At 40.8% G+C, this 20097-nt stretch overlaps 2 protein-coding genes across 2 annotated transcripts in view; both read right to left on the reverse strand.

The window, feature by feature from the left end:
- LOC111966132 (E3 ubiquitin-protein ligase HUWE1-like) overlaps positions 1–5106 on the reverse strand; it is an 82609-nt gene extending 77503 nt beyond the window's left edge. The window contains 4 exon segments of the mRNA XM_070444585.1: positions 41–139; positions 263–332; positions 569–619; positions 5020–5106. Coding sequence (XP_070300686.1) covers positions 41–139; positions 263–307 — 144 coding nt within the window. The 5' untranslated portion in view covers positions 308–332; positions 569–619; positions 5020–5106.
- Positions 5107–16053: 10947 nt separating this feature from the next.
- The window catches only part of LOC111966133 (histone lysine demethylase PHF8), a 33755-nt gene continuing 29711 nt past the window's right edge, over positions 16054–20097 (reverse strand). Inside the window, 2 exon segments of the mRNA XM_070444340.1 lie at positions 16054–19487; positions 19727–20087. Coding sequence (XP_070300441.1) covers positions 19399–19487; positions 19727–20087 — 450 coding nt within the window. The 3' untranslated portion in view covers positions 16054–19398.

Genomic DNA, 20097 nt, shown 5'->3' on the forward strand with positions numbered 1-20097 from the left:
AGAAGTTTGACATTAACAAATAATTTGCAAAGTGCCTCACCTTGCCAATATTCCAGGTCTTGATGTGCTGCAGCTCCAACAGCAGTTGCTCGTCGCGGCATCCCTTAAGCTTCTCTATGAGCGTCCTGCAGTCCGCAGGCTGTGAGGAAGAGAGGGCAAGAGAGGAGGGAGAGAGAGCAGGGGGAGACTGTAAAGGACGTAGAGTGCAGGCCCGGGTCCAACAGGGACTACAGACAGAGACAACATTGAGATGCATACTCACAGCTTCAGTGGGGGTTTTCTTTAACTTGCTTCTGTCAACCTTCATTGTCAATAGCTTCTATCTGATGCGCCTGTTGGAATGCAGAACATAATAGATTAACATTCAGTCTGACGAAAAACAATGCATGTGTTTTTCCATGGAAATTGTGCTGTTGTGTACAGTTGCAAATTTAGGCCTTACATCTAGTCTAGCAACAACAAATGAAAAGTTAAATAGTAGACGGTAAGTTTAATTCATTTAAGAATTAAATKGAGCTTATGCAATGGGTATTTTTGAGAAGAAAATAAATATACAAGTGTCACTTACAGTTAAGTAATTTGGCAATACCCACTTAACAGCATGTTTCATTCACAATGCCTAAAACAACAGAAAGACAGTCATTCACATTATAAAGATAAAGGCATTATGAAAGACTAAAAATTATTTTCTCCTGTGTCAAGGCACTAATTTCCCTACAAGCCTTTCAACACTTGTAAGGGARAGAATAGCGAGAAGATTAAAATACACTTGTCTAACCATAACTTAGACATAAGACCCTACTCAAAAAAACATTCCTCCCATGAAAAATGGGTGTCTCTTGTCCAACCAGGGGTCGTGTTAATGCAGAATTCTGCATTTGTCCATGAGGAAAAAAAGATAATGCATAAGAAATATCTTGCTGCATTTTGTAAACACATATCCATAACGCTTCTTATTGTAATTTCTGCTCTGCATCAGACTAATTTGACACTTCAGTTGCACTTCAATCGGATGAGATCTATCAGCAGACAGCTGATGTCAAGCTACTTTTCTCTGGATCTTTTCTTGGTGTAGCCTACTTTTCAAGTGAAATGCAAGATTAATTTCAAGCAAAACATTAGGAAATGTAGCTGGCTGCAATATTTTTATGATAAACAGAAATATGGCCATTTTTCATTGCAAGCTCATTTACTTGTCATCTGATGAAAATTTAGCTATTTTATGTTGAATGTGTTGCAATAATGTATTTTCTGTTAAGGAAAATTATAGTTGCACGTTCCTAAGCACTCTATTGAAGTAAAAAAAAAAAACGAATATAAAAAACACAGGTGAAATGGTTTAAAATGCAGATTTTTTTGGATGGTCCGCGTTTGAAAATGTATTTTTCTGAACTCTAACACGACCCCTGCCAACACAGACAGACAGAACAACCAAGGAGGGCCTAGCTAGGAAAATCTATTTGCTCAGTGGTGCAGATTCCAATCATGTAGCCAATACAATTAGGTAACAGTCAGTAGTCTGGACACAGCTTCTGAGCAAGACAGCCAAGTGTGGGTTCAAAAGTATAGGCCTAAGGACAGTTGCGCATCCACACAGTTCCAATCAATACACTGTTGAGAAACATGGCACATTTCCACCAGTATATCTCTGAGCAACATACTATCAAACATGGGTCATTTTCACATTATCTCTCTAAGGCTTGGTTCACTACAAACCCCAGACAAATCAGAAAGACTTGTTGCCAGCTACCCTCAAMCTGTTTGCAACTGACTGGATTCGGGGGCTTTGCTCAGCTGGTTCCAAGCGTTTGAAAACCTTGCTGATACTAGTTAGCTTGTTCATCAAGAGATTGTATATTAGCTATATTAATCTWCATTACAACACAACTGAATAGCTGAATGATTCCCGCACAGAACTAGTCAAAAATATCAAACGTTACCAGTTTAATGTCTCTAACCTGTCAAGGCAAGTGCTTTAAAAGCATTCAAACTACAATGAATGTTCACCAATAGACCGTAGAATATCTGAGAACGTCGCAATTGGCCAGCTAGCAAAGTTTATACATTTTTTAACAAGAAGGCGASTATGGCCAACTAACGTTAGCTATCTAGCTAACATTAACGTTCTCTACATACCGCAGTGATACTCAACGTAACAAAATTAGCTAGCTAGCAACCTAGTCTAACACCAGACAAGCATGTTGCTATCCAAAACAAAGCTGGCGTTATCAAATAGCATACACGAAAACAGCATCAACCGAATGGTAGTTAGGTAACTGTTAGCTAGCTAACATTACTGTAGATTGAAGTAGCTAACATTACTGTAGCTAGCTAGCTACTGCGGTAAGGAAATTATTAGCTAGCTAGCTAAAAACGGGAGAGTTCACTAGCTAACGCGGCTAACTGGCTAATGGGGGGAAAAGTCGGTTAGTTAGCTAAACTGTAATCATAAATATGTATTGCATACCTCATCGAAAGAACAAGAGAAAATTCGTGTTTGGCCAAAATGTCCGGGTAGGAGGTTAGCAGCTAGTTGGCTAGCTGGGTGACAGTGGGGAACTGGCTAACTAGCTACTTCAATCAATATTGCTTCTGAGAACGTCAACACACATCTAATACAAGAGGCAATAGCAAATAATACGTATCTAACGAAATGTGTGCTAAACTAGCTAGCAAATTAGCAAGCTAAGCCTAGCCTAGTATTGACAAGTTGAGAGATTCAACCGCCGCTACCGCGAGTATTTTCCCCATTCCTCAAACGGTTTAACACGACRTTAAATCTAGCTCCCGGCTGCAGTAGGCCTCACAAGAAGCCCGTACTCTCCTGCCCTGCATCCTTACCAATACACAAATACACAACCCGTACACACAACTCGCTAGCTGGCAACAGTCACACCCGACCAGACGTGAACGAATCAGTCGTTTATGTTTTACCATACCTCCTCCAAAAATAGTATGCTTGAAGTGGATAAAACGTCGCTCTCACTTACCGCGCTGGCTAGCCAGTTGGTTGGTTAGCTAGCCGAAACGTTTAATAACCAGCTGAATCATTCCCCCATACGGACCTAACGTGACAGCGAGTTGGTGGTGTTTTAGTTAATCAAATTTGCGTAGCTAGTTAGTACCTGTGATAGGCGTTTATTTCTGCATCCATCTAAAACATATTCACACACAAAATATGAACGTCTGCTGCAAGTTTCTGTACAAAAGGTAATACAAATATATCAATGTTTTCCATTGTAACAGCAGAAACATTTAGGATTTGAATTCCTGTGTGTTACTCAGTACAAAAAAAACACTTTCGGGTGGAGATTTCCCCCCCCCACATCAAGTATTACTTTCTGAAAACAGTAACAATCAAAACACCACCTATTGCCTTTTATAGAGTACCGACACATTTTATTAATTAAGCCCCTATCCAGCAACCACAATCTCAGCAACCAAATTGTGCATATATTGTCTTTATCATAAGAGTTGTATCTATAGATCTTCTATTAACACAAGTCACCATCCATCCACCCTGTAACTAGGGTAATATTATCCTCTGAATAAGCTGTGAATAAGCTGAAGGTACCAACGTAGTCAGAACTCGTCTCCACTATCATTTAGCAAGCAGGTGAGCAAACATACTTTTGGCATTTTGACAGGAAATCCTGTCTGTCTATGTATACATCTCCAATCTAGTAAAATGTATTAGATGAACGCAATTAACTGTTGGGTCTATTTGCCAAAGCAATTGCAGCATTAAGGTGAGGCCAGACTAGCCYGTTAATTTGATCTGTATTCGTGATTTCAAATGCTTTCACAATGGGAGCCGCAGCTGAGATGATCGGTACATATCCTTACAATTTCAGTGGTTTCCTCTATATGCATTCTTGGCCAATTATTAGTATTGGCCAAGAATGTATTGCCCCCCCCCCCTTCAGCCAATTAGTAAAGAGGGCATTTTATACGTCACACACGGACCAAAATACATCCATTCTAATGTTGTCCATTCTCCACGTACAGTCTGGCCTCAACCATAGGGTGTTTTCACACATAATTCTGAGCTATAGTTCAAATCAGAGTTAGATTATTTGTTACATTGTATGTTTTCCCCACAATTTGGTCCGGTTGGTTTCACATTGCCAAATGTCAAACAAACTAAAAGGCCTAAACAAAATCATGTGTTCATGCGAGTAATTACTTTATTTAGCACAAAATGCTCACGTTAAATCCATTTATGATTATCATGAAATTAAGCATCACTTGCATCCCAATCTTCATATTAATTTGGCCTTCCAAGAATAACAGGAAATAGCATAATAGCTGCTCTAATTGTGAGGTGAAAAGGCTATATTCAGTAGCCTATATCCCCGGGATATGAAATGATGATGATGTATGCATTTCATCAAATGATCGCAGTCAAACAACCAATAATATAGCTCGTCTCTGGCTATTTTCCTGTGTTTAGTCCAGACTGCGTTCCTACCTGGCGCGAACCGCATCACGGTACAAATGGAATCGGACTGAGACCACCCTTTTTGAGAGAACCATGGTGCGTTGTTTAGTGCGCTTCGGAGTGCAGATAGTTTCGACTGTTGTGAACACTAACCGAACTAAAAGGGGTAAATGAACTCCAAACCAATTTTGTGTGAAAGCCTCCTTAGAGCAGCAAGAAGGATAACCACACTATGTGACAGAAGGATGTCAGAAGGCAAACAATGGTCTCTCGAAGACAGTGGAATACATAAAAGCAAATCACTGGAAGAATCTCGATCTGCTGCTGTTTGTCTGACATCAATTAGACTGCATTGCTATTCAAATGGATTTCTGATGGCCAAAATGCTTTTAGCTACAATTCAAAGTCAAATGAAACACGTTGTAAGTATACAATATTCTCAAGTTCATCCCCTAATTATTTTAGTTAGATAAATAGCATAATAAAATGATGACAGAAGAACGACAACTTTGTTAGAAGAGATGAATACTTATTGTAAATTATAGTAGTTTACAATACTACCAGTAGTTGGTACATACCAGAAACTGCTTTGGTTCACTAGTGCCACCATCATTKCCTCCTCCTTAGCATAGTTTTGTCTGGTCTTCTAAAACAATCTGAAAGCCYAAAAACAAGCACATCTATTGAGCGAAATGTTTTATTTTTTTAGACAGCTGGGCTCCGGAGTGGACATTCCAAACCTATAGCTGAACAAAAAACAACTAAGACAATGGTTGGCCTACCTATTCAAATGAAGCTGAAGGGTATGAGGGAACTGTCATAGATGGGGCAGCAGGTAGTCTAGTGGTTAGAGCGTTGGGCCGAAAGGTTGCTAGATCGAATCCCCAAGCTGACATGGTAAAAATATGTCTTTCTGCCCCTGAACAAGGCAGTTAACCCACTGTTCCTAGGCCATCATTGTAAGTAAGTGACTTGCCTAGTTAAATACAGGTTAAAAAAACGAAATGTAAAAGCAAATGGAATATTGTAAGGCAGTTTGTGAAATTGGATGAAATCTCAATCTAAAGACTCATGAGAAATGTAAAAAAGACTGGACTTATTAATGATCAAATATGAACAACTCAAATGTTACTGACTATTCACACAGTCAACAATATATGATTTTATTTCAAATCTACTTACTAGTAATAACTGAATGTGTGCTGGCAGTTTTGCTCCATTCTGAATACCATTTCTAGGATCTCCTCGTAAAACAAACGACCTGTCAATCAAAATACCGGCATAATGTGATGTCCAGCGCTAGCTAGCCTAGTAACTCGCTAGCCTCTTTACATTGGTCTCGGTTTTCTGCTAAACTTTCATCCGCAATCTCGACTAGTAGTAGTTAGTCGTAACGGTATATCTGATTCTCTGCCGCTGAGGTTCGTGTTTACATGGTTAATCGACTAACTCATTGTAAATCTCAAAGCAAAGGGCATCTGCCTCTTGCAAAATGYCTTTACCCTACACAAAATGCAGGAAACATAGCAAGCTAGGTTAGCTAGCTTTTCACAAAACACGCAAGCTGCAGTGTGTTTGTAGCGCGTGTATAGCGCACCACAACGACAKAGTTTATTTAAATTATCTTTGCCACAGTGGTTTTTCACTCAGTGGGACCAAAGAGAAAACTCTGGTGGTACTATGTATGCATGGTCCATGGCTAAATTAATAATGGCGGTTCACACAGCAGAATGTCCGAATTTTAGCCTAAAACGACGCGCATTTCAGACCCCTGCTTAGCACTATCAAACCAATATGAACAGATTTTAAAGACTCCTAATTTCAAAAATTAATAATACTAGAGCCCAATGTTAACGAAGATATGCATATAGTTGCTTACCTTTGATGCGTGTAAATTTCACTTCTCCATCTTGCACTAGCGAGCTGGGTAGGTTTGAATCTCGCGAGAACAACTGCGCTTCCTACGTAAACTAGCGGCTTTCTGGCGAGTAGCTTGCAGGAGAGAACGACTGCCCCCCATGTCATTGAAGCCATGGTCGACCGCGGTCGACCGCGGTACTGCAGGCATTGTTAGCGGCAAACAGGATCCCMGTTATAGTGAATGGAAAATGGCAAACTTCGTGTAAAGAACAACATGTTTAGAAGACAATCATGGTACCAATAGTTGATTCTAATACACCATATGTATGTCCTTCAACCGACTATTTAAAAATCACACACAGATATAAGGATAATTTAGTTGCTAATGGCAGCATGCAGTACCCCAGTCGACCTTCAATTTGAGTTAGACAAGGAGAGGTGGCAGCACTGAGCTAGCCTGCAACGTCACTTCCCGGAGTAGCTCAAACTGCGCATGTTCYTCTTTTTCAGTGGGGTTTAACCGCGGTTGGCACCCAATATGTTGCATTACTGCCCCCAACTGAACTATAGTATATAGAGCTATTACACTTTGTGATACAACATGGGAAAAGGGAAGCGGGAAAAAAATGTTTTTTCATTACCCTACTAACTAACCCAAAATACCCTTTTCCAGTACACAACACACTGACGTTACGCATAGATGCGCGCGWCTCTTGGCGACAGTAAGAAAGCCATCACCATCTGCACCCATTCAACAAAGGCTAGGTTTACATTTTTATTATTTCTAAACAAAATCACTTTTTGTGGTTCTCATATTCTTACAATGATGTTTTGATTCTTGCTTGAACAGTCCCTAAGATTATATTTGGTTGTGATCTTTTCAAAATAACTATTTTGATGGAGCAGTTGTTAGCTAGAATACTAACGATCATTGATATAGGCAGTAGCAAAAGCTAGCCAAAGAGCCATTTTACTGGTTGAAGTTTAAGTGTTTTTTAAGTGTAATGTAGTTGATTTTCGATGATGACACAAACATTTCGGAGGCTTAAAATCAAATTATAATTCAACATTTGTGGGAAATGCACTCATAAGCAACATGTAAATAGAGGCTTTTTTTTGCTGCCGTTCTATAAGAACTCCCTTTTGTTCTGCCACCAACTTGTGCGCATCGCCCTTGTGCTTTTAATTATTATTATTTTTTAACTAGGCAAGTCAGTTAACAAAATCTTATTTACAATGACGGCCTACCCCGGCCAAACCCTCCCCTAACCCGGACGACGCTTGGCCAATTGTGCGCCGCCCTATGGTACTCCCGATCAAGGCTGATTGTGATACAGCGCCACTCGGGATCCCGAGTGCTCCAATTTTCATTAAACTGTGCATGTTATCAAAGACAGTACAGTATGAAGAGTGGTAGAAACTGCTTCTCCAATAGAAATCCYTTATCACACGTGTACGCGATTGTCCAAGATATTTTATAACTAACCCAAGATAGACCAGAGCCTGTCGTTTCCAATGGGAGTAAATTAATCATAGTGTGCAGGACAAGCAAGGAGGTTGGCATAGGCAAGCACTATCTAATGAGATCCTATAGGCGCATTCTAGCATTTATTTGCATATTTCCGTTAGGGAACGCCTACTTTGTGATGCGCGTGTGAGCATTAACTAAATTCTCCCTTCCACTCCTAAACAACGATTATTTTTATTTTTTTGGAGAAGGATGAAGTCTACAAAGCGCAGTCCACTCTGTTTGTTACATATTGTAGTGTTGGAAACAGAAAACTGTATGGAGATCACATGTTTCATCGATGAGAAAATTAGCAGAATGTCGGCCAAAATCCACCTCGCTCCGTATTCTCCCACTTTTCGGCCGCTGGGCTTCCTCTCATCACCATATTTGGTAGTTAGTGATAACGCCAACCGGATGCTTCACATTTATACATCTGGTGAAGTATCTGGGTCATTGTCTGTGGCAAATTCATGGCGACGTTGGCTAGCTAAACCAATGATGTGTAAAAACCTTGGACGACTAACAGAAGGCGCTGTATTAAAGCCACCGCGCAGCCATCTTGACACTCCTCAATTGTAAAAAAATATTTTAGGGAACTACAGAAATGCATTTAYTAATGTCTACATTCGTTTTTGACACGTTTATTCTATTACATACATCTTAATGCATACTTTAAAATCATATTATGTTGGCTAAACATAAAAATTAAAACGGAAAAAACATATTTTTTTCCTGAAAGTATTTTTTACTGTTACTGTCCCCACTACAACAATACTTAAATACATGTAATTTTGTACTTGAAACATTTAATTCAGGGATTGGCAACTTTGATGGGGGTGAGGGCCACAAAAAAACTGAACTTGGCATGAGGCAGCGCAGTGGCTTGTGGGTCTGTTTTAAAGTTAATTTCCTGCAATTCTGTGCATTTTGCCTTGGATGTAGAGAAAATGTTGCAGTTTTGAAGCAAGTTTGCTGCAATTCTACACATTTTACTATTGGGCGGAGAGACGATATTGAAATTGTATAGCTCATTTCATGCAATTCTACTCATTTTGCCATTGGGTGGCAAATTGTAGAATAATAGTGAAGACATCAACACTATGAAATAACACTTATGGAATCATGTAGTAACCAAAAAAGTGTTAAACTAATCTAAATATATTTGATATTTGATATTCTTCAAAGTAGTCAACCCTTGCATTGATGACAACTTTGCACACTCTTGGCATTCTCTCAAGCAGCTTCATAAGGTAGTCACCTGGTAGGCATTTCAATTAACTGCAATGAACGATGCTGGAGATGAGAAGCAGGTACGGGGAGTCAACATTTATTCAGGAACAGACAGGTATCGAGACAGGAACAGCGTCAGCACACGGGTTAACAACGACACAACAATTAAGGAGGGAATTAGGGMAGGCAGTTGTGCGTAAGGATGGTGGCAGGAGTGCGTAATGCTAGGGAGCATGGCGCCTTTGAGCGCCAGGGAGGGGGAGCGGGGGCAGGCGTGACATTAACAGGTGTGCCTTGTTAAAAGTTCATTTGTGGTAGCCTAGGGTGGTCTAGCGGTCTAAGCCACAGCCTCTGATGCACATATACAGCTGCAGCATGGCTTCGAATCCTGCCCACTGCTAATTTCAGCACACTCTCTCCTCTATCTTTCCCACTGTCTCTATCCAATAAAGCATAAAAATTYCAAAAATGTATATATAAAAATAAGTTCATTTGTGGAATTTCTTTCCTTTTTAATGCGTTTGAGCCAATYAGTTGTGTTGTGACAAGGTAGGGGTGGTATACAGAAGATAGCCCTATTTGTTAAAAGACCAAGTCCAAATTGTGGCAAGAACAACTCAAATAAACAAAGAGAAATGACAGTCCATCATTACTTTAAGACATGAAGTTCAGTCAATGCGGAACATTTCAAGAACTTTGAAAGTTTCTTCAAGTGCAGTCGCAAAAACCATCAAGCGTTATGATGAAACTGGCTCTCATGAGGACCGCCACAGGAAAGGAAGACCGAGAGTTACCTCTGCTGCAGAGGATAAGTTCATTAGCATTAACTGCACCTCAGATTGCAGCCCAAATAAATGCTTCACAGAGTTCAAGTAACAGACACATCTCAACATCAACTGTTCAGAAGAGACTGCGTGAATCAGGCCTTCATAGTTGAATTGCTGCAAAGAAACCAATACTGAAGGACACCAATAAGAGACATGCTTGGGCCAAGAAACACGAGCAATGGACAGTAGACTGGCGGAAATCTGTCCTTTGGTCTGATGAATCCAAATTTGAGATTTTTGGTTCCAACCACCGTGTCTGTGAGACGCAGAGTAGGGGAACAGATGATGATGTGTGGTTCCCACCGTGAAGCATGGAGGAGGTGGTGTGGGGGTGCTTTTCTGGTGACACTGTTGGGGATTTATTTAGAATTCAAGGCACACTTAACCAACATGGCTACCACAGCATTCTGCAGCGATATGCCATCCCATCTGGTTTGTGTGTAGTGGGACTATAGTTTGTTTTTCAACAGGACAATGACCCCAAACGCACCTCCAGGCTGTGTAAGGGCTATTTGRCCAAGAAGGAGAGTGATGGAGTGCTACATCAGATGACCTGGCCTCCACAATCACCTGACCTCAACACAATTGAGATTGCTTGGGAAGAGTTGGACCGCAGAGTGAAGGAAAAGCAGCTAACAAGTGCTTAGCATATGTGGGAACGCCTTCAAGACGGTTGGAAAAGCATTCCTCATGAAGCTGATTGAGCTGACTGAGAATGCCAAGAGTGTGCAAAGCTGTCATCAAGGCAAAGGGTGGCTACTTTGAAGAATCTAAAATCATTTTAAAATGATTTGTTTAACACTTTTTTGGTTACATGATTCCATATGTGTTATTTCATAAGTTTGACGTCTTCACTATTATTCTACAATATTGAAAATAATAAAAATWAAGAAAAGCCCTTGGATAAGTGGGTGTGTCCAAACTTTTGGCTGGTACTTTTGACTCAATGGAGGAACGTAGTCAGAGAAATGCTGATGAATGTCTTGCTCGAGCTGTGTATGCAACTGGCTCATCTCTGATGCTCACAGGCAATGTGTATTGGAAGAGATTTCTGAATGTTCTTTGTCCAGTATACACCCCTCCTACCAGACATGCTTCATCTACTCATTTGCTGGATCCAGAGTTCAACAGGGTTCAAGTGAAGGTCAAGCAAATCATAGAGAAAGCAGACTGTATTGCAATAATCTCTGACGGGTGGTCTAATGTTCGTGGGCAAGAAATAATTAACAAKAAATAATTAACTACATCTCCACCCCTCAACCGGTWTTCTGYAAGAGCACAGACACAAGGGACAACAGACACACCGGTCTCTACATTGCAGATGAGCTGAAGGCAGTCATCAATGACCTTGGACCACAGAATGTATTTGCACTGGTGACAGACAATGCTGYGAACATGAAGTCTGTTTGGTCTAAAGTGGAGGAGTCCTACCCTCACATCACACCCATTGGCTGTGCTGCTCATGCATTGAATCTGCTCCTCAAGAACATAATGGCACTGAAAACAATGGATACACTCTACAAGAGAGCCAAGGAAATGGTTAGGTATGTGAAGGGTCATCAAGTTATAGCAGCAATCTACCTCACCAAGCAAATTGAGAAGAATAAGAGCACCACATTGAAGCTGCCCAGCAACACCCTTTGGGGTAATGTTGTCATCATGTTTGACAGTCACCTGGAGGGGAAGGAGTCTCTCCAAGAAATGGCCATATCACAGTCTGCCGATATGGACAGCCCCATCAAGAGGATCCTCCTGGATGATGTATTTTGGGAGAGAGTGGTAAGCAGCCTGAAACTCCTGAAACCTATAGCAGTAGCCATTGCACGGATTGAGGGAGACAATGCCATCCTGTCTGATGTTCAGACTCTGCTTGCAGATGTAAGAGAAGAAATCCGTACTGCCCTGCMCACTTCACTGTTGCTCCAAGCAGAGGAAACTGCAGTTCTGAAATACATCAAAAAGTGTGAAGATTTCTGCCTGAAGSCMATRCAYGCTGCAGTGTACATGTTGGACCCCAAGTATGCTGGCAAGAGCATCCTGTCTGGTGCAAAGATCAACAAGGCCTATGGTGTCATCACTACCGTGTCTCGCCACCTTGGCCTGGATGAGGGCAAGGTTCTTGGCAGTCTGGCAAAGTACACTTCCAAGTTAGGGCTTTGGGATGGAGATGCAATATGGCAGTCGTGCCAACATATCTCATCAGCCACCTGGTGGAAGGGACTTTGTGGATCTGAGGCTCTTTCCTCTGTTGCCTGCATCATCCTCCAAATCCCACCAACATCAACCGCCTCAGARCGCAACTGGTCCTTGTTTGGGAACACACACACCAAAGCACGCAACAGGCTGACCAATACAAGGGTTGAAAAATTGGTGGCCATCCGGGCAAATTTGAGGCTGACAACGAGCCATACTCAACAAGGTTGGAAAGAGACAGTGAAGATGAGGCATCAGAGTCTGATGTTCAAGAGGTGGACATTGAGGAGGTCCAGGGAGAAGACATGGAAGCCTGAGAGGAAGGCAACCAAAGCTTTAGTTTCTAGACTATCATTTTTTTCACCTTTATTTAACCACGTTGGCCAGTTGAGAACAAGTTCTCATTTACAACTGCGACCTGGCCAAGATAAAGCAAAGCAGTGCGACACAAACAACAACACAGAGTTACACATGGAATAAACAAACATACAGTCAATAATACAATAGAAAAAGTTTATATACAGTGTGTGCAAATGAGGTAGGATAAGGGAGGTAAGGCAATAAATAGGCCATAGTGGCGAAATAATTACAATATAGCAATTAAACACTAGAGTGATGAATGTGCAAGTAGAGATACTGGGGTGCAATGGAGCTAAATAAATAACAGTATGGGGATGAGGTAGTTGGATGGGCTATTTACAGATGGGCTATGTACAGGTGCAGTGATCTGTGAGATGCTCTGACAGCTGGTGCTTAAAGCTAGTGAGGGAGATATGAGTCTCCAGCTTCAGTGATTTTTACAGTTCGTTCCAGTCATTGGCAGCAGAGAACTGGAAGGAAAGGCGGCCCAAAGGATGAATTGGCTTTGGGGGTGACCAGTGAAATATACCTGCTGGAGCGCGTGCTACGGGTGGGTGCTACTATGGTGACYAGTGAGCTGAGATAAGGCGAGGCTTTACYTAGCAAAGACTTAGAGATGACCTGGAGCCAGTGGGTTTGGTGACGAATATGAAGCGAAGGCCAGCCAATGAGAGCATACAGGTCGCAGTGGTGGGTAGTATATGGGGCTTTGGTGACAAAAGGGATGGCACTGTGATAGACTGCATCCAATTTGCTGATTAGAGTGTTGGAGGCTATTTTGTAAATGACATCGCTGAAGTCAAGGATTGGTAGGATGGTCAGTTTTACGAGGGTTTGTTTGGCAGCATGAGTGAAGGATGCTTTTGAGAAATAGGAAGCCGATTCTAGATTTAATTTTGGATTGGAGATGCTTAATGTGAGTTTGGAAGGAGAGTTTACAGTCTAACCAGACACCTAGGTATTTGTAGTTGTCCACATATTCTAAGCCAGAACCGTCCAGAGTAGTGATGCTGGACGGGCGAGCAGGTGTGGGCAGCGATCAGTTGAAGAGCATGCATTTAGTTTTACTTGCATTTAAGAGCAGTTGGAGGCCACTGAAGGAGTGTTGTATGGCATTGAAGCTCGTCTGGAGGTTAGTTAACACAGTGTCCAAAGAAGGGCCAGAAGTATACAGAATGGTGTCGTCTGCGTAGAGGTGGATCAGAGAATCACCATCAGCAAGAGCGACATCATTGATGTATACAGAGTCGGCCCAAGGATTGAACCCTGTGGCACCCCCATAGAGACATGCCAGAGGTCCGGACAACAGGCCCTCCGATTTGACGCACTGAACTCTGTCTGAGAAGTAGTTGGTGAACCAGKCGAGGCAGTCATTTGAGAAACCAAGGCTGTTGAGTTTGCCGATAAGAATGTGGTGATTGACAGAGTCGAAAGCCTTGGCCAGGTCGATGAATAGAGCTGCACAGTATTGTCTCTTATCGATGCCGGTTATGATATCGTTTAGGACCTTGAGAGTGGCTGAGGTGCACCCATGACCAGCTCGGAACTAGATTGCATAGCGGAGAAGGTACGGTGGGATTCAAAATGGTCGGTGATCTGTTTATTAACTTGGCTTTCGAAGACCTTAGAAAGGCAGGGTAGGATAGATATAGGTCTGTAGCAGTTTGGGTCTAGAGTGTCTCCCCCTTTGAAGAGGGGGATGACCGCGGCAGCATTCCAATCTTTGGGGATCTCAGACGATACAAAAGAGAGATTGAACAGGCTAGTAATAGGGGTTGCAATAATTTTGGCGGATCATTTTAGAAAGAGAGGGTCCAGATTGTCTAGCCCGGCTGATTTGTAGGGGTCCAGATTTTGCAGCTCTTTCAGAACATCAGCTATCTGGATTTGGGTGAAGGAGAAATGGGGGAGGCTTGGGCAAGTTGCTGTGGGGGGTACAGGGCTGTTGACCGGGGTAGGGGTAGCCAGGTGGAAAGCATGGCCAGYYGTAGAAAAATGCTTATTGAAATTCTCAATTATCGTAGATTTATCGGTGGTGACAGTGTTTCCTAGCCTCAGTGCAGTGGGCAGCTGGGAGGCGGTACTCTTATTCTCTGGACTTTACAGTGTCCCAGAACTTTTTGGAGTTTGTGCTACAGGATGCAAATTTCTGTTTGAAAAAGCTAGCCTTTGCTTTCCTAACAGCCTGTGTATATTGGTTCCATTTTACAGATGTATGTTGAAAATGTTTTTGGGAGATGCGATGGATCATTGTGGATCATTCAATATTCCCTTTCTTTTGTTGTTCAGTTAAATCATCTCATGTGAAGAGTCAACTCATTTAATTAAAGTTAAATTCGTAACTAAATTGTTTTTTTTATTTCTATTGGAAGGATTTAATAATYTGCAATTATGTCTACTTATAAAGGTTCATGTTTCTGCCTCCATATGATAAATATATCCAATGCAAAAATAATCTACATTTAAATGATATTAATATTAATTTGCATATATTCTTGTTAATTCCCACTGAACGTTTCCRTCTCTGAATATTCCCCAAAATGTGCAACCCTAGGTAGGACTAAATAGATTTAAATAGTGGAGTAGGGTGGTGTTATTCTTTATCATTTGATTGATTTATTTATTTTTGTGAATGTAGTGCTAGATGGTGGGATATTYTTTTTAAGCAAAGTATAAGGGAGTTGTACTCCAGTGTAGTAGGTGGCGGTAATGCAACATTTATGGAATKCCAACCGCCGTTAAACCTCATCGAAGAAGAACAGACCAGGGCTTTTGGCACCGCTAGGTTGCTACACAGCAGAGCTGGTCAGACACTTGGGGGTGCCTGTCCTATAGTCCGCCACAGTGCATTATACCAATAAATTGCTGGAAATGGTTCCGTTCATTTTTCACATCGTGAATCAATTTAAACAATCTAATTAATTGTGTATTTGGTGTAGGCTTACATTAGCGTGGTGTTTTGATAGCTGTGTAATTCTCTCGGACAAGGTGAGTTTTATCGATATATTCGCCAATATTTTCTTWAAAAAAATGTGCAATGCTAATATAGGATCAGTTTAGCCTTTTAGATAAAATTATATGGATAGGAGGGACTTAATCAACACACTTTGTGAATATGAGCCCAGCAGCCCCGGGTTGCCAACTTGAGACCGGTCTTAGAAACAATTCCTCAATAATTATGAAATGAGTCAGACAATCACATGGAAACATACGACTGAGCATTGAAAGTATATGATTTAATTCCGCTTAATATGAAAATTCAAGCTCTCTGAAAACCAGATGGATAATCACCTGACATTTAATTCAGTACATGGAATACAAATGCTATTGAAATAATTTTCAAATGTGATTGAGATTGTGTAAATGTAAGTATCACCATGACCTAATAAGCACAATATAGATACAAAATCAATAGATACAAAATAAAACCCTGAGAGAAACTGTGATCCACACTATAATAAACCATTGCAATATAAAATAGCAATGGCTCAGTTATATACTTATTTTTTTAAATTATAATAATCAAATGCCTTCCTTGCAATGACAAAGAATAAGGGATGGTGCAGACATATCCTCTGAAAGTCCTTGGTAGAAATGCTATAGGAGGAAAAAAATGTACGTCCATATACATGTAAAGTATTGGTGTGTTTAATACAATGCAAAATGTTCCTTGTTTTAATATCATTACAATAATAGCAGTCAGAACCATTCATCTTGAACATACAGTTGAGATTGATGTGCGTTTCAGTGTCGCCACCATCTGTCCAGCTATGAAGCTTTTAAACTGGTAGAAGACAGATCTGAGTTGAAACACTATTTCTAATGTTTCAAATACTTGAAGCGTTTGCTTTAGCCTGCCTGGAGTGCCAGGTCTGGTGGGAAGGGTTTCCACTATTGGGACTTCTATTGGTTTCATTGCAACAGGCAAGCTCAATCGAGCACAGCTAAAGGATTTTGAATGATTTCAAATAGTATTTTAACCCAGGTATGGTTTAAGACAGGGGTCAACTGCAGAGAAAAGAGTAGTAAAACAAACAATGTAACACTACTGGCCCACTAACAGGTTGCACTATTTGGTCTTGTATACTCAGGTTGTACAAATGATGTACAACACATTTCACACAACTGTTGTGGTAAAACAAATGGTTTTTTTTTTTGCACAAAAATGATTACAGAAGTGATGTGGAGAAACTTTGTACAGACAAATTCTGTTGTATATCACACAACCATTCTGTTAAATGCGTTGTACAACATGAGTGAGTACAGGGCCTTTTTGGTACTGGTGAACAACTGCAGGCCACACAAATAATAAGAAAAGGAAAGTATATCTCCTCCAGGTCAATGCTTTTCACATCTAACAGATACATTGACAAGAGTAAATATTATTAATACTAAATGATAATATWAGGGAAACAAATCAAACAATAAGAGCAGAGCTACTGAGAACAAACTTCATTATAAACTGGGTGGTTCCAGCCCTAAATGCGGATTGGCTGAAAGCCAAGGTATATCAGACTGTATACCACAGGTATGACAAAAAAATGTAAAATAACTTTACTGTTCTAATTACGTTGGTAACCTGTTTATAATAGCAATAAGGCACCTCAGGCGTTTATGGTATATGGCCAATGTACCACGGCTAAGGGCTGTGGACACACGGCTGCGTCGTGCAGAAGAACATCCCTTAGTCGTGGTATATTGGCCATATACACCACACCCCCCGAGGTGCCTTACTGCCATTATAAATTGGGTGGTTCGAGTCCTGAATGCTGATTTTCTGACAGCCATGGTATATCAGACCGTATACCACGGGTATGACAAAACATGTATTTTTAGTGCTCTAATTACATTGGTAACCAGTTTATAATAGCAATAAGGCACCTTGTGGGTTTGTAGTATATGGCCAATATACCGCGGCTACTCCACGTCGCGTCATGCTTAAGAACAGCCCTTTGCAGTGGTATATTGGCCATATACAACACCCCCTCGGGCCTTATTGCTTAATTATAACACAACTAACTAAACAGAATGACAATTATTACTGCATACAAATAAAAAAAAACAATACATTAGACTATTGCATACAGTTCTCCAAATTACATGTATTTTATACAAGGTATGTTAAGAAATAACATACTTCCTTTGAACTATATAAAAACAAAATTCCAACAATTATGTACATTTCGGAATCATTATCAAATCCATAGCTTCCCGACTTCAATATCCTTAGATAAAACTACAACTCTGCATGTCTAAATGTGTAGCACGTTCTTTAAATAAAACACATTCTACGTCTCCGTCCCAAACAGCACCCTATTCCTGAAATGGTATGCTACTCAAAATGGGTCCTGGTCAAAAATAGTGCACTAGAGAATAGGGAACCATTTTGGATGCATTCTACAACTGCTGGCTCAAGTGTATAATACTAAATACTTGAATACAAACCATGGTGGATTGGAAAATTATTAGGAACCAGACTGTTCATGTCATAACAGTACTAATGAACCGGATGGCTATATCAATTCAAAAATATATACATCTAAAAACACAACTTAATCCAGATGTGAGTTAAATGTAGCCTAGTTACCAATCTGTTAAATGAATAGAATCAAAAACACAAGTGAAATCTCTTGACATATATGCAGAAATTCTGGTGACAGGTTTTACATAATTCAAAAGGTCCAATGTTGCTGTTATCTCAATATAAAATATTTTCTGGGAAACAATTAGGTACCTTATGGTGCTGTTCTTTTTTTTTTTGTACAAAAATACGTTTTTAATTTAAAAAAAGTAGCAAAAGAGCAATTTCTCAAGTAACAATTTTGCTAGGACTGTCTGGGAGTGGTCTGAGTGGGGAGGGGAAAACCGAAAACTAGCTGTTATTGTCAGTCGTTTGGAACTCTTTCTTATTGGTCTATTAACTGATTTAGTCACCAGGCAGACCAATACTCCATCTGACTAAAACAGGCTGAAATTCCAGGTGGACTTTTCAAACAGCTTGTACACTAAAAGGGAATAATCATAATTTTCACAATATTATTCCAACCTCTGTGTGAAAATATATATACAACACAGGAAAAAATACATGTTTGACTGCACTGTGCCTTTAAAAAGCTTTGGTTGCTATGTACATGGGAAAAAAAGAAAAACCCAGGTGGTGAATAAAAGGAATAACCTAGATTAGTCAAATAAATACAAAAGATGGAGTGAACTTGAGGTGTTGAAAGTGAGGTGAGAACATGGATGACAACACAGAACTGGAAAGGCAAGCATTCCGACTACCACAAAATAAATATAAAAGCTTTTGAAAATAAATAATCCCAAACTAAATTAGTCAATATCAAACTAAAAACTAACTCAAAATCCCATTTGACTGAATTGTCAGGAAATACATTATTTCCCATTTAAAACATTCACCCCGTTGCCTTCAAGCATGCGCGCTTGTGCACACAAAGTAGACCCACGTCAAATGAATCATGGGTTATATCACTTATCAACTAAAATAGATTTCAGACATTTTTCATTGCCAATTTGATGAATACATGATTCCTTCATGTAAATTAAATGGTTTGATTGATGATTAGACAGATCAATTAATTGACCATATGTTTTCCATTAATCTGAGCGGTGCATGACCAACTAAATGTTGAGATGCTTCTCAATATATTCATATGAAGGTATGAATAATCCCAAATGTGAAAGCAGAGTACCAAAGCAGAATGTGAATATTTCAGCGCTAGAAAAGCGCTATATAGATTCAAGCAATGATTGATTATTAAAGGGGACTGGGAAGGGGTATAGGGTGGAACATGAGTGGATGACAGGTTTAGGTGAGGACACCAGATGAACAAAAGTTGAATTATAGAACAAAAAATAAACACAGTCTCTTAAAGCAGTCACGTCCTTCAAGTTCTCTTTAAAATTACATCCATCTTTCCTCCGAGAATCATTCCTAAAAATCTTTCTCCATCCATCTCTCACAGGAGAAGCTTCCCATTGCGGTGTATTTTCAGAATCTTTCCTAGTCTCTGTTTTGCTGTTGCAAGTCCTTTCTTTGGACGTTTCCCTGAGATGAAGGAAGGAGGAGGCAATGGGTAAGAAAATATTTTGTCACAGTTGTTAATGTCAATGTGCAGGGTCTTGTTCATTAGGCACCAAATGGAAGAAAACAGACATACAGGGAGGGACTATCTGGACATGTAATAATCATTTTCCATTGCAAAATGCTTTGAAACGTTTTCCGTTGCATGCCCTAATGAACATAACTCATGTCTATGTGCTGTGATGTTGTGTTTGTGTACTTACCTCCACCAGCTCCAGTGCTGCCGGGGCTGGCTAGCCCAGCAGTGGAGGCTGCTGATGGGGAGTAAGTGCTGCTGTTCTGGGGGGAGAGGGAGGGTCGTCTGGAGGTGAGGAACACCCCAGGAGCCATAGCAGCACTCCCTCTGGGGCCTCCAGGGCCGAACGGGCCAGGGCCTGCCGTGTACTCATGGTCCAGTAGGCTGGCAGAGTAGCACTCCATCCTCCGCTCAGGGCTGAAGTCAGGGGTGGGAGGCTCCGGGGCCGGAGGGGGGGAGGGAGGGGACAGCTCAGCCTGAGGGGGCTGTGGTGGGGCAACAGGGCGGGGCTTTTTGGTGTACTTCCTCTTGGTGGGTTTCTGGATCTCCTGGATGAAT

The sequence above is a fragment of the Salvelinus sp. IW2-2015 genome, linkage group LG7 (genome assembly GCF_002910315.2).
Source record: "Salvelinus sp. IW2-2015 linkage group LG7, ASM291031v2, whole genome shotgun sequence".
NCBI lineage: Eukaryota > Metazoa > Chordata > Actinopteri > Salmoniformes > Salmonidae > Salvelinus > Salvelinus sp. IW2-2015.